The 11,968-nt window shown below is 42.7% G+C and overlaps 2 protein-coding genes across 3 annotated transcripts in view; one reads left to right on the top strand and one right to left on the bottom strand.

Moving 5' to 3' along the window:
* lmf1 (lipase maturation factor 1) overlaps window positions 1-7,312 on the bottom strand; it is a 13,570-nt gene extending 6,258 nt beyond the window's left edge. For both annotated transcript variants that reach the window (XM_008314708.3, XM_025057452.1), the window contains exons 1-4: window positions 7,080-7,312; window positions 6,302-6,611; window positions 6,197-6,207; window positions 4,377-4,525 (exon numbers count right to left, since the gene is read on the bottom strand). In XM_008314708.3, coding sequence (XP_008312930.1) covers window positions 4,377-4,525; window positions 6,197-6,207; window positions 6,302-6,611; window positions 7,080-7,302 — 693 coding nt within the window. In that variant the 5' untranslated portion in view covers window positions 7,303-7,312. The remainder of the gene's footprint in view (window positions 1-4,376; window positions 4,526-6,196; window positions 6,208-6,301; window positions 6,612-7,079) is intronic.
* Window positions 7,313-7,860: 548 nt separating this feature from the next.
* sox8a (SRY-box transcription factor 8a) lies at window positions 7,861-11,701 on the top strand. Its single transcript, XM_008314778.3, has 3 exons — window positions 7,861-8,491; window positions 9,079-9,335; window positions 9,426-11,701. Exons 1-3 carry the CDS (start codon window positions 8,103-8,105, stop codon window positions 10,175-10,177), a joined length of 1,398 nt encoding a protein of 465 aa, XP_008313000.1. The 5' UTR covers window positions 7,861-8,102; the 3' UTR covers window positions 10,178-11,701.
* The last annotated feature ends 267 nt before the right edge of the window (window positions 11,702-11,968 follow it).

Raw genomic sequence — 11,968 nt, 5'->3', positions numbered from 1 at the left:
TGCTGCTGCTACTGCTGCTGCTGTTACTGCTGCTGCTGCTGCTGTTACTGCTGCTGTTACTGCTGCTGCTGCTGTTACCGCTGCTGCTGCTGCTGTTGCTGCTGTTACTGCTGCTGTTACTGCTGTTACTGCTGCTGTTACTGCTGCTGCTACTGCTGCTGCTGTTACTGCTGCTGCTACTGCTGCTGCTGCTGTTCCTGTTCCTGCTGCTGCTGCTGCTACTGCTGCTGCTGTTACTGCTGTTACTGCTGTTACTGCTGTTACTGCTGCTGTTACTGCTGTTACTGCTGTTACTGCTGTTACTGCTGCTGCTGCTGCTACTGCTGCGTGTTTTTCTCGCACTGAGTTTAAAATACCATCTCAACTCGTCATCTCGTGACAGACCAGCCTCACTGAGCGTTTGTGTGTTTTCGTAGCGGGCAAACCTCAACATTCAGGATGACCTGATATCCCTAAAGGTCAAAGACCATTAACCTCTCCAGCAGATCTAGACAAACCCAGGACATTTCACACCTGATTAGGAGCTTGGCTGCCGCCAGCAGCAGCAGCAGCAGCAGCAGCTGTGTCTGAAGGTGGTGTTGATAATCTAATTTCATCATGAGATCCTGCAGTGTCATCAACTCTGGCATGAACAGAGCTGTGGAGCAGAGACTCCGTACAAACTACATGTAGCCACAGTAGGGTGTAATTTGCAGAGCATTTTGTTTTCCAAAAAGAGGACCAGGCCGGCCAGAGATTTCTCCGTCAGTTTCATCATAAAATCCAGGCCGTGAACATTTGGCGCAGAGCAGAAAGACCAGGCTACAACTGAGAGTCCTGTCTCCCAGGTAAACTGAGAGTTTGAAGGAAATGTGTGTGACATGAGGTAAACCTGGTCATTTCAATACTGAAGCACTGGCAGGCTGAGGTTTACACCGATGCCAACAATAAAATGAAGGCTTAAAAAAAAAGGAAAGAGCAGGAACCACGGCAGCAGCATGAACCTGGCATGGTTTATATACAGTGACTGTACTGGACTCAGTGGTCGGAGAAAAACCTTAGTAATTTTCATCAGGGGTAAATAAATGGTTTTCGTCCTTCTAGCCTGACAAGAACTTCTGGGCCTGTTTAGTAAACTTTTTTTTATCTTTCTTTTCCGACCCTTCAGATATTTTAAGATGCATACAGCATTTTTAGATATTTTTTACTTGATATTATTTTTGTAGTGACAATGGCTAAATGTTAGCTTTGTTCCCTGAACTTTAAGCTATCTTCAAGCTTTGTTTTATTTTACCTTTCTGCTGTCATGTGGTTAATCATATGTATTCCTTTATTTAGCCATCTCTGCTAATAGGTTTTTAATGTCTTATTGTGAGACTTTTGACTATCTTCTTCAGTAATAAGATCGAGATTAGTGGCTCTTGGTTAACCATTAGCACAGTTGCTAAACTTTTCTTTTTTTGTGGCTAGTTCTTTCTTGATACACAGCAGCTCATTTTTGTCTCATTTTAGCCATCTTTTAAATGTAGCTAATGTCTGGATTGTGGCAGCTTTAAACATTTTTGCTACGTCCTGTGTATTCAGTGCTAACCTCCTTGTCACTTTTAAATTCACTGCTTTCTCTACGTTAGCTATATTTGCTACCATTGTATTGAACTTTACTTTTTTTTTGCCATAAATCTTTCAACTTTCTATTTTTGGAGCAACTCTTTGTGTTATCAGGGCATAGCATCAAGATAAGATACTTACAGATAAGCAGCATTCATTCATTTGAGTTTTGATATCATTTTTCTATAATCTATGAAGAGGCAGAAACCTCAGTCAAGGGTACGCCGGGGTTTGGGGAGACAATGCAGACAAGAACCTGGAGCTCTGCCAACAGCTGTGAAAACGATAAAGAACTGCAGTGATGTGAACAGATGGTGAAGAGCTGAGACACATATCAACTAATAATCTGTAATTTATAGTTCTAACTAAGTCATCAAACAGTGAGAGCAGAGAACACCTTCATCACAGGACTGGAGCGTTAACTGTGGTCTGGGTGGATCTGAGTTCAACTGTACAGCAGATTAAACAGTGGAAAGGTTCTGCCTTTGTTGTTTGCTGTGGTCTAATGTGGAGACGACCTGTTGTTCTTCTCAGCATTAACGCAGCTTTGACATCAAATTAGCTCAGCTGTGTGCAGACTAACGGCTGATTAAGCCCACAGTCAGCAGGCAGCACACAGCAGTGGTTCAAGGCAGCCACCATGAAACTGATCACAGTATAATACAGCACTAATGTACACGTCCAGCCTGCAGATGTGAAAATATATGACAGTCAGGCGTTGTTTCTTCATGACCATTCCTTTGAACTGCTTCATGGTAGAACCTTAATCAGTCACTAACTCAGCTGTTTATCAAAGTTCACATGGTACAGCAAATAATAAAACCAAGGCAACGTTCAGCAGAAACACATGGGAACAATGGGAATCCTACAGGACTAATAGATGCAAAATTAGATAAAAAAAACTAGCTAAACATTAGCCAAAACATGTAAAAAAAAAGGAATTTCAAACTGTCCAGACATGTGCAGTTGCTAGCTAGCCGACGGATAACACTTCAATTAGACTGCAGCCTGATGATTTTTAATGCTTTTGTTCTGAGACACAGACAGAAGCTTCTTCAAACCAAAATTAAAGATTTAACGAGGTAATAACTTCAGGCCTTTCTTTTCTTTTTCTCATACATTTCCTATGACTGGAGAAGACTTTGAACTGCGAGACCACCAAGTCATCTTGCCTTAACAGACAGGAAGTCTGCAGCCGCCACAGAGCAGTGGTGAACCACAGACTGACAGACGGATAAACGCTCGTGACCAGGACGAATCAAAGACGGACCGGGACTCTACTGTGCTGCACTCAGCTACTACAGGATACTACAGGATACTACAGGAGGGCCGAGGCCAGGCCCCTGGTCCAACACTGTTCTTTAATATAAGGAAATGTCACTGTATTGTTTTTAAGGACTTCATATTTTTAAATGGCATAAATAAACATAAACATATAAAGGCAGCGTTTCAGTGACCATCTATTTCCTTTTGTTTATTGTTCAGCATCTGGATGTTATTCCCTCAAACATCAGCATGTGAATGTTCTATGGAAATCTAAACTCTTGGATTTCTGACATTCCTCCCAGCGCTTGAACGCAGCTTACAAATCATCATTAAAGCGGAAATGTCATTGTTGATGATCATGTGACCTAGCCAAGATCCTTCTGTCTACCTGGTCCAAAACACAACCCTTTTATACACAACATTAATGCCACACTGCTGGTGATTTCAAGGTTATAACACCGTAGATACAAATACAAAGAGTTAAAAAGTTAAATGATACGCTAGCTATAAAAATAGGCTCAGCAACAGCTAACTGTAAAAACTAAACTGTCCTGAAATGACTGAGCAAAAGGAAAGGATTCTAAAAATCTGAACAGAAACAGCCAAAAGATAGCATAACAATAGGTAAATGTTAGCAGAAAAAAACTTAGTAAATACAGTTAAAAACTTAACTTAAAAAACTTAATATATAATAAAAAATAAAGCTCAAATAAGCTAACGGCTATAAAGAAAATCTAGCCAAGACTTGCCCAGCAAATTTAATCAAAATCACTGAACCATTTTTATTTGTGTTGTATTTTATTCTGCTGTGATGTACTTGATGACACAGTGGTTAATACTTGTATCAAATAAGAGCTGTTTTAAAGAGAATGAGTGAATAAATGCATGGAACTTCAGAGAGAACTGGAGAACGGGGCTGCAGAGCTGCAGAGCGGCCTCTGTGCCTCCGCTCCCTTCATGCTCCTAATAGGAAAAACCCCACTGGGTGTGCAGAGACCGCAGTGATTGGCAGATAAAACCCGGTCGGTGGTCTGAAAATTCACCATGGAAACTGTCAAACAAGCAGACGTGTTGTTTAGCCCGGCGTATATTTGGGTTGGATTTCCAAATACTGGCAGCGTTGTGGCGCGGAGATCAGCTCCAAGAGTAACGGTCTAAAATCAGGAGGACAAACACTAGAATATGTGGGGAAATGACACTGTTGAGAAAGAGTTTCACGTCTGCTCAATGGCACCGAGGTGTGTGTGTGTGTGTGTGTGTGTGCTGGACATGCTTGTATCCACAGTATCTGCTTCCCTGAAGACAGAGACATTCATATGTCTCTGTCTCCTGACAGAGGGAACGTGTTAGTCAAGGTGCTGCTCTCAGTTCATCAGTCCGACTGACCCCACTCTGCTCGTTTAGCTTTAACCGAGTTTGACAAGTTAAACTTCAGACGTTTGATTCAGCAGAAAGGGTTTTCAAGGATTCTAAAATATCATAATCTGCCGTAACCAAGATATATATTCAAAGGTAGAACTCACAGCGCCCAACATGATCCGGACGACCAGCCACCTGAATGTCCAGATACAGATGAGGGAGGGGGGACAGCCGCGGGGGACCTGGGACAGAGTCCAAACTGGACACAAGAAAATGGCCAAGAACCCTGTCTCCAGCAGTTGACTCTCCCACCCTGCACACAGCATGAGAATATGGAAATCACACAGTAATAGCGGTGGCTACAAGGAAAGAAAACAATGATGAATGGGGTCAAAGGTTACCTAAATGTAGGGTAAGAAATAGAAAAGGACAGACAAGGCAGCAAAGGAGCTAAAGTCTTGTCAAATCTGTTGCAACAACAGCTAAATAGCCTAAAGTATGCTTTAGGAAAAGGAACAAAATCAAATAAATCACTTGAATCAGTTGTTCCAAAAATAGAAAAACAAAATACAAAAAAATACCTCACAAATAAAGACCATGAAATAAAACAAATCAAGAAATACTGACTTAAAACATAATAATAATTATTATGATTAAATTGGTAATAATAATAACAATAATATGAATCATCTTTATCATCATCATAGTCAGGGTATGTATTGATCTCAGGAAGTTATAGGGGGAGAAACATCTGTGATTTATGAACACAAAGACTGAGGGGAAAAAGCTAAACGTTGCTCCAGCAATAGCTTAACTTAGCAGAGCTGAGTTGGCAGACAACAGAGAAAAATCTAAGGTACTGTATATAAAAAAGACAAATACAAAAATATTTTTCTAACCTAACTGTGAAATGTACAGTTGTTTAAGTTTTATACAGATGTTTATCTGTCAAATATATGGAGTAAATGTAGAGAACCAGGAACAGGAAACAGTCCCCAGCCTTCCAAGGAAGATTAGGAACATTTGGCTTTAATGCTAATTTCTGACTGTGATCTGAAGTGATTTGAATGTTAATCCATACAGTAGCTGCTGAGCCGACGTGGACCCACTGACCCACAGACCAGCTCTAGAACCACATCTCTAACAGGACCTGGGGCAAACACAGCATAATCTGATTATATTCATGTTTCCTCTGTGGTGGAAATACTGCAGCTTAATATGTTTTCATATAGAGTCCCCAGTGTCTGTGCTCGGTCGTTTCAGACGTACTCCGCTCCACCGTCGGTCCTAACGTCATAACACTCACTCGTAATGTATAGAGGAAATGTGGGGAAAATGGAAACAAAGACTGTATGCTGGTGGAACTCCATAGCAGCTGACCACAGACCTTAGTCTGGAGTCGCTTAAGACGGCGCCTCATGAACGACGACCTCACTGATCTGGGCCGGAGCCTTGACCTTCAATGACCTCTTAGCTCACTATTTGTCATTTGAAGAGCATCACTGTGAAGCAGCTATCATTGCTCTCTGTGGAGGCTCCATTTATACCAAGTCTTGTTACCAGTCAACCAGCTAGTCATTATTGAAGCCAACTCCTTGTACGACCAGAGTATGAGAGAAGTCAATATGTTAACTAGGTTATCATCAGCCTGTGGAACAAACCAATCCTTTTCCATCCTTTACAATACAAATGTCAACAGTTCACTTTTTTTTCCCTTTTTTTGGAGCCTTGCAACTTGTCTCGATGATGAGACCAGAACATAAACCCTGTGTCCTGACAGCTGACACAGGAGACTGCAGTGGAGACGGTGGCTGAGTGGACTGCCTGCAGTCTGCACTGTCTGACATTTTAATGTAGTTGAATATGAGTTTTGGGTTTTTCATCAATCGCTTTAAATTTTTAAAAATGTTTTTAAACAGTGCCATATGTCAGAAATGAAGTTTAAACAACTAAAGTGACCAATGTCTGTGTTGGCTCCACTTACCAAAGGAGTACCTGGAAACAGGAACAAAAACAAACAGTGTTAAAAAATATATGGTAAACACATCAAACATATGGCAAACCCATGCGTCTGTAATGTGGGCCTCACCACAGCTGTCCAACGTTGACCAGTGAGTGGTAAAGAACCCACAGCATCACCATGATAACCATGTTGGCCATCCCCGTCACCAGCACAAACGCAGACACAGCCATCCCCAGCAGGGCCATGGCATCCAGGTTGGAGTCCATGCTGCTCCAGTCCATAAACCAGAGTATGGAGGGTGTGTAGGTCAGCGCGGCCGTGCCAATCTTTCCACCCACGTATCGCTTCACACTGTTGAGGTAACTCTTGCAGGGCATTAAACCGTTTTCACCAATCAGCTGTTTGTTTTGATTGTAGGCAACGGTGAAGGCCACCACTAGAAAGAAAAATATATACATATATTTTTTAAAAGCTGGAAAAAGGCTGTGAGAAAATATATTTTTATTAGATTTAATTCAATTTTCATTTTTTGTTTTTTTCCCCTCATTATTTTAAGGGCCACCGGATGTGTATGGAGGTGTGTAGTCCAGCGTCACTGCTCTGTCTGAATTAAGGCTTTTTAGGGTGGTAACACAAACTGTTTCCTGAACTATCGCATCAGTCACCTTTTGACCAATCAGACCAAACATCATGTCGTTAATATCAAAAACACTTAACTGTGTCACACTGTAAAAGACTCCAAACAACTATTAGTTTACGGTTAAAAATAACTTAGAAAACAATAACATAGAAAACAAGGTGATGACCAATGGATATTTTAAAGAAAAAAAGTTAAAGAAAAAAACACGTGCTAAAACAACATCTGCTAAGAACTTCGATGTCAATGTGGAAAAACCTCACTCACAGTAAATAAAGGAGACGGATCGCAGCAGGACGATCCGTGTGAGCCAGAAAGTCCCGGTCTGCAGAGCCTCCGGTCTGGGCTCAGTGTTTGGGTCTTGGTCCTTTTTTCCTCCATGTTCCCCGCTGATGTCAGAGGAGTTTGACACTGTCTCTTTTTGTCTTCCACTGCCGTCCACGCGTCTCCTCCTCACAGAGCCGTCTACGCTCTCACGGGGAGCCGCCATGTTGACGGAACTTATGTGTCACGTGACATAACAAATGCGGAAGTGCAGGAAATTATTAATAGTAGTAACAGTGATAATTATTATTACTAATAATTATTATTAATGATTATAATATAATAATAACAGTTATTTTGAATAATTTATTATTACTATTATTAAAATGACTAAAAACACTTATAATATAAAATGTTTTCCAGCTCTTTCCACAAACAATGTATGATAATTCATGTCAAAATAATTAATAATAATATAGTAAATTAGTATAGTAGAAGTATTGCTTCAAAATAGTCTTATCTAATTGCAGTTAAATAATTACAGTTGAAATATTTGAAATAAATTGAAACAAAATAAATTGTTGTTGTTTAAAGAGACACCCAACAAAATACTTATTTGAATAAAATACTAATAAGAAATAACTTTTACTTTAAATGTTTGTTTGTTTTTTTACATTTTTGTTAACATACTCACTCACATTTTTTAACCCACTCCGTTCTTTTTATCCTGCCAAACTGGGAGGAACTCCACTAAAAAACTGCTTGGAAGCCAATGGCAGAGAAGGGGAGGAGAGAGACAAGTGTTATAGAGAGTTAGGCAGAAAAGTGAACTAAATCACACTTCAGTTGTCCTGCAACCAGACACTCAAAAGTCCAAACTGAGAAACCTGGGATTTTACTGACTGACTTCAAAGTCGTGCGCTTTTACGCACAGACTGTTCACGCACGAGGACGTCGAGTCAAACTTAAACCACACTTTATTTAGACTCTTCTTGTTGTTTGGTTGTTTCTTTTCAACGCTCAAACATGACAGAGAACATGTCATTGCCGGACCATCCATGCAGTCCAGCAGACAGCGACCGCTCCGTGACCCCGCGCCATCCGGACCCCCCAGCTGCAGCTGCAGGGTCCGTCACTGCAGAACCTGCCGAAGGACACAAACCGCAGAGCGGGGCACAAGCTGAGCGTTTCCCGACCTGCATCCGCGAAGCTGTGTCTCAGGTGCTGAAGGGTTACGACTGGTCTCTGGTGTCCATGTCCAGTCAGGGGGAGAGGGGACTGAAGAGCAAACCTCACGTCAAACGGCCCATGAACGCCTTCATGGTCTGGGCGCAGGCTGCACGCAGGAAACTGGCGGATCAGTATCCTCACCTGCACAACGCCGAGCTCAGTAAGACGCTGGGGAAACTGTGGAGGTGAGTCCGAACTCCAAACGGTTTGACCGTCCAGTGGTCCAGTGGGCTCGGATGATTCGGGGTCTACGTGTGCTAGTATGTCCACATTCACCGTGACAGAAATTCAACAACATTTTAGTTGTTTTTTTAAAGTGGACCAGTTATTATTTGGCAACGTTTGGTTACAGTTAAATAAATGGAGTATTTTTGCATGTGTCGATATGTAGAATATTATACCAAAAAAGACCAGGGCAACATGTGCATTTAGAACACACGGTACTTAGGCTCTTTCTCCTGCCCAGCTTTTGCCTGCCCCCTCCCCAACACCCCCGCCCCACACCTTCTCCAAAGTTTTTACAAAATCACCTGGACTTAATGTAATTCATACAAAAATCAAAATTCTCAGTGAACAGAAAGAAGAAAAAAAACCTTCCACCAGAACAAACCCACATGTGTTTAGTGTGGTGTGGGCTGCAGGTCTTTTCACATCAGGGATGTTGCTGTGAGACTGATACTTCACAGTTCTTTTCTGATGTCCACGTGGCTCAGACAAGTATGTTGTTCTAAAATCATTTTAAAATCCAGAATGTGGTCACTGTCTCCTGCAGACTTCTCTCTGAAACAGAGAAGAGACCTTTTGTGGAGGAGGCAGAAAGGCTGAGGCTGCAGCACAAGAAAGACTACCCTGACTACAAGTACCAGCCTCGAAGACGCAAGAGCTCCAAACCAGGTTTAGTGGACTGTAAAGCTGGACTGGTTCAGCCACAGCAGGACCTGTTTAAGACTGAACCGGGGTTGACCAGGTTGGCTGGACCAGGAGATGCTCCTCCTCCTCACCATCATCAATACTATCCAGACAGAGCAGGTGGGGGCGGGGGGACTAATCATGTCCATATTGACGTGACTGACTCTTCAGTAGGATGACATGTAATCGTTGTCTTTCTGGGTTTTCCAGGTCAGTCTCATGGACCTCCAACACCTCCTACTACTCCAAAAACCGACGCTCCCTTAGGAACCAAACATGACACCCACCGCGGTGGGGATGGTTCTGCTCCACCTTCCAGTCGCCAGAACATTGACTTCAGCAACGTGGACATCTCAGAACTCAGCACAGACGTCATCGGCAACATCGATGGATTTGACGTCCATGAGTTGGACCAGTACCTGCCTCCAAACAGCCACGGCTCTGCTCTCCTCACCCCGTCGGACACCAACCATGTGCATAACAATCCCACAGGGTCGTTCATTCTCCCCAACCTCCACTCACACTCCAGCAGCAGCCCCGTCTGGACTCCCAGAACCTCAAGCGGATCATCTGCTGGATGTCCACCGTCTTCTTCCAGCAGTGACACCAATGAGGACAACAGCCAAAAACCTCAAATCAAAACAGAACAGATGAGCCCAGGTCACTACAACAGCTCCTCCTCCTCCTCCTCCGCCACTCCACCACCTCCTCCAGAGTACACCTCCCTGAGCTCAGGCAGCTCCTCCAACCCTTCCACCAACCAGTACAACGAACTCCAGAGCTCCAGCTTCTACAGCACCATCTCTGGGTATCCTGCTGGTCTGTACCAGTATCCGTACTTCCACTCCTCCAGGAGTCCATACACCACATCACTGATCAGCAGCTTGGCATTGGCAACATCTCCACACAGTCCTCCTCCTGGCTGGGAGCAGCCCATCTACACAACACTGTCCAGGCCTTGATGCTGAGGACTCCCACAGGTGGACCGCAGCCTGGAGCCTACAAATGGTTCCTGAACTCAACAATAGTCTTGGTACTGTACTTCCATTGGTTTCCAGTCCCTGCAGTGGAAACACAAGTAGTTCCTGGTACTTTCTTGTAAAAACAAATCCAAAAACGTATGCTAATTTTGAATGTTTTAAAGCTTTTTCATAAACTTTTTCATTCTCTAAATTATCAGGGTGAATATGGATCATTCAAGATTCAAATGACATTATTATTTTTGTTGTTGATGATGTTATTTAGCTAATTTAACCAGTCTTATGTATTTACTAGCAGGTTTTTTTTTTCATTTAGAAAAAATATATTTTCCTGGAATAACTGATTTGCATTTGAAATAAAATATTTTCTATATTATACCTGGAGGAGCTGGACTAATTTCTCTCAGCTAAGTCAGCTAGGTGTTGAAACCTTCCCGGGGTAAATCATTTTGCCCACCATTACAATTGTCATAATTTTCAACTAAATTGATCACTGTGACATCATTAGGTACAGGGTCCATCGTAGGGCTACAGTCACAACAACAGGCACAGCTAATAAATCAAATCCAGAGTGTTGATGAATGTTCTCCTTCCTCTTGTTCATACTTCTTGTCTGATTTTACAGCCGATCCGTCTCCAAGTGCTGCTTCATTTCCACCTCATTCCTCAGTCGAACAGCTGCTCCTGCTGAGTTTCTTGGTAGAACATTAGCTGATTTCACAGTCACAGTTCAGGGTGGATTGTTTCCTGCAGGACCTGACTGACAGGACAGCTGGACGGGGATTAGAAGAACAAGTCTTCACCTCAACTCATGTTCTAAGCGGGTCACTGGCTGAAGTGTGGGCTGAAACTGCAGGTTTATCACGGGAAGAGAAATGGAGTTCTGGAGCTACAGAGTTATCTTTAGGTCCAAGGGTCCGAGACGGAGTCCCTGACACTTTTAAAGACTTCCTGTGCGGTTCCAGCAGGCGGCTGCTACAGCTCAGTAGCTCAGTGTCTCAAGAGTTTACCGTGACAACCTGGTTGCCAACGACAACACCTCATCCAGACAGAAGAAACATTGATTTGCTCATGATTCAGTGAGAGTGCTGGAGCCGTACGTGGAAGTGTGTGTAAGAGTGGCGAGATCATCAGGTGACATTTACAGCAGCAGCAGTCCACACCTACAGCGACTGTGCTGCTCTTCTGCATGACTGAGGAGCGCCACCTTCTGTTATATGGAAAATGTGAACAAGCCTTTACTGAGGTTCTAAAAGAAAAATATCAGCTGTATTATTACAGTTCTCTAGAAAATGTTGCCATAACGGAACAGCAGAGAAATTACAGTGACATTCCTAACATGTTTTTTTTTTACAAAAAGTCCTTGTTTTTACTTTAATTTTTGGTTGTAAACCAGTGGTGTTCCTAGCTAATTTTGGACCCTGCATCAAATATGGTGGGGAGGCTGGTGGTTGGGGGGTTCAGGGTGTCCCCCACCACCAACTCTGACAGAATGAAACGAGCCATAGAAAACCAAGCTGCTCAAATATTAGCCCCATGAAGTAATGAAATATTTTTTGTTCACATTTGTCCCAAATTTGTATTTCTGTATTTCACACTGGTGTCCCTTAAACAGAAGAGCTCCCTCTGCTGGATGGAAGGAAACATCATGACCCTTATTCCAGTCTTCTCTTAATCATATTCTCCTAAAGTCTCACTAAGACACGTTTACAGTGTTTTTCTGTTGATCTGTAAAATAGAACAAGTGTTCACTCACCCGAGACCAGGAACGGA

Source organism: Cynoglossus semilaevis, chromosome 8, assembly GCF_000523025.1.
Source record: "Cynoglossus semilaevis isolate Cse_v1.0 chromosome 8, Cse_v1.0, whole genome shotgun sequence".
NCBI lineage: Eukaryota > Metazoa > Chordata > Actinopteri > Pleuronectiformes > Cynoglossidae > Cynoglossus > Cynoglossus semilaevis.
Note: the sequence above shows the minus strand (reverse complement) of the source record. Positions and strands in the feature narration are given on the sequence as shown.

Bases quoted from the DNA above. Each gene is read 5' to 3' on its own strand.
- sox8a (XM_008314778.3), top strand. From the start codon at position 8,103: ATGACAGAGAACATGTCATTGCCGGACCATCCATGCAGTCCAGCAGAC. The intron at 8,492-9,078 runs GTGAGTCCGAAC...TGTCTCCTGCAG, and splicing joins ACGCTGGGGAAACTGTGGAG to ACTTCTCTCTGAAACAGAGA. The intron at 9,336-9,425 runs GTGGGGGCGGGG...TGGGTTTTCCAG, and splicing joins ATACTATCCAGACAGAGCAG to GTCAGTCTCATGGACCTCCA.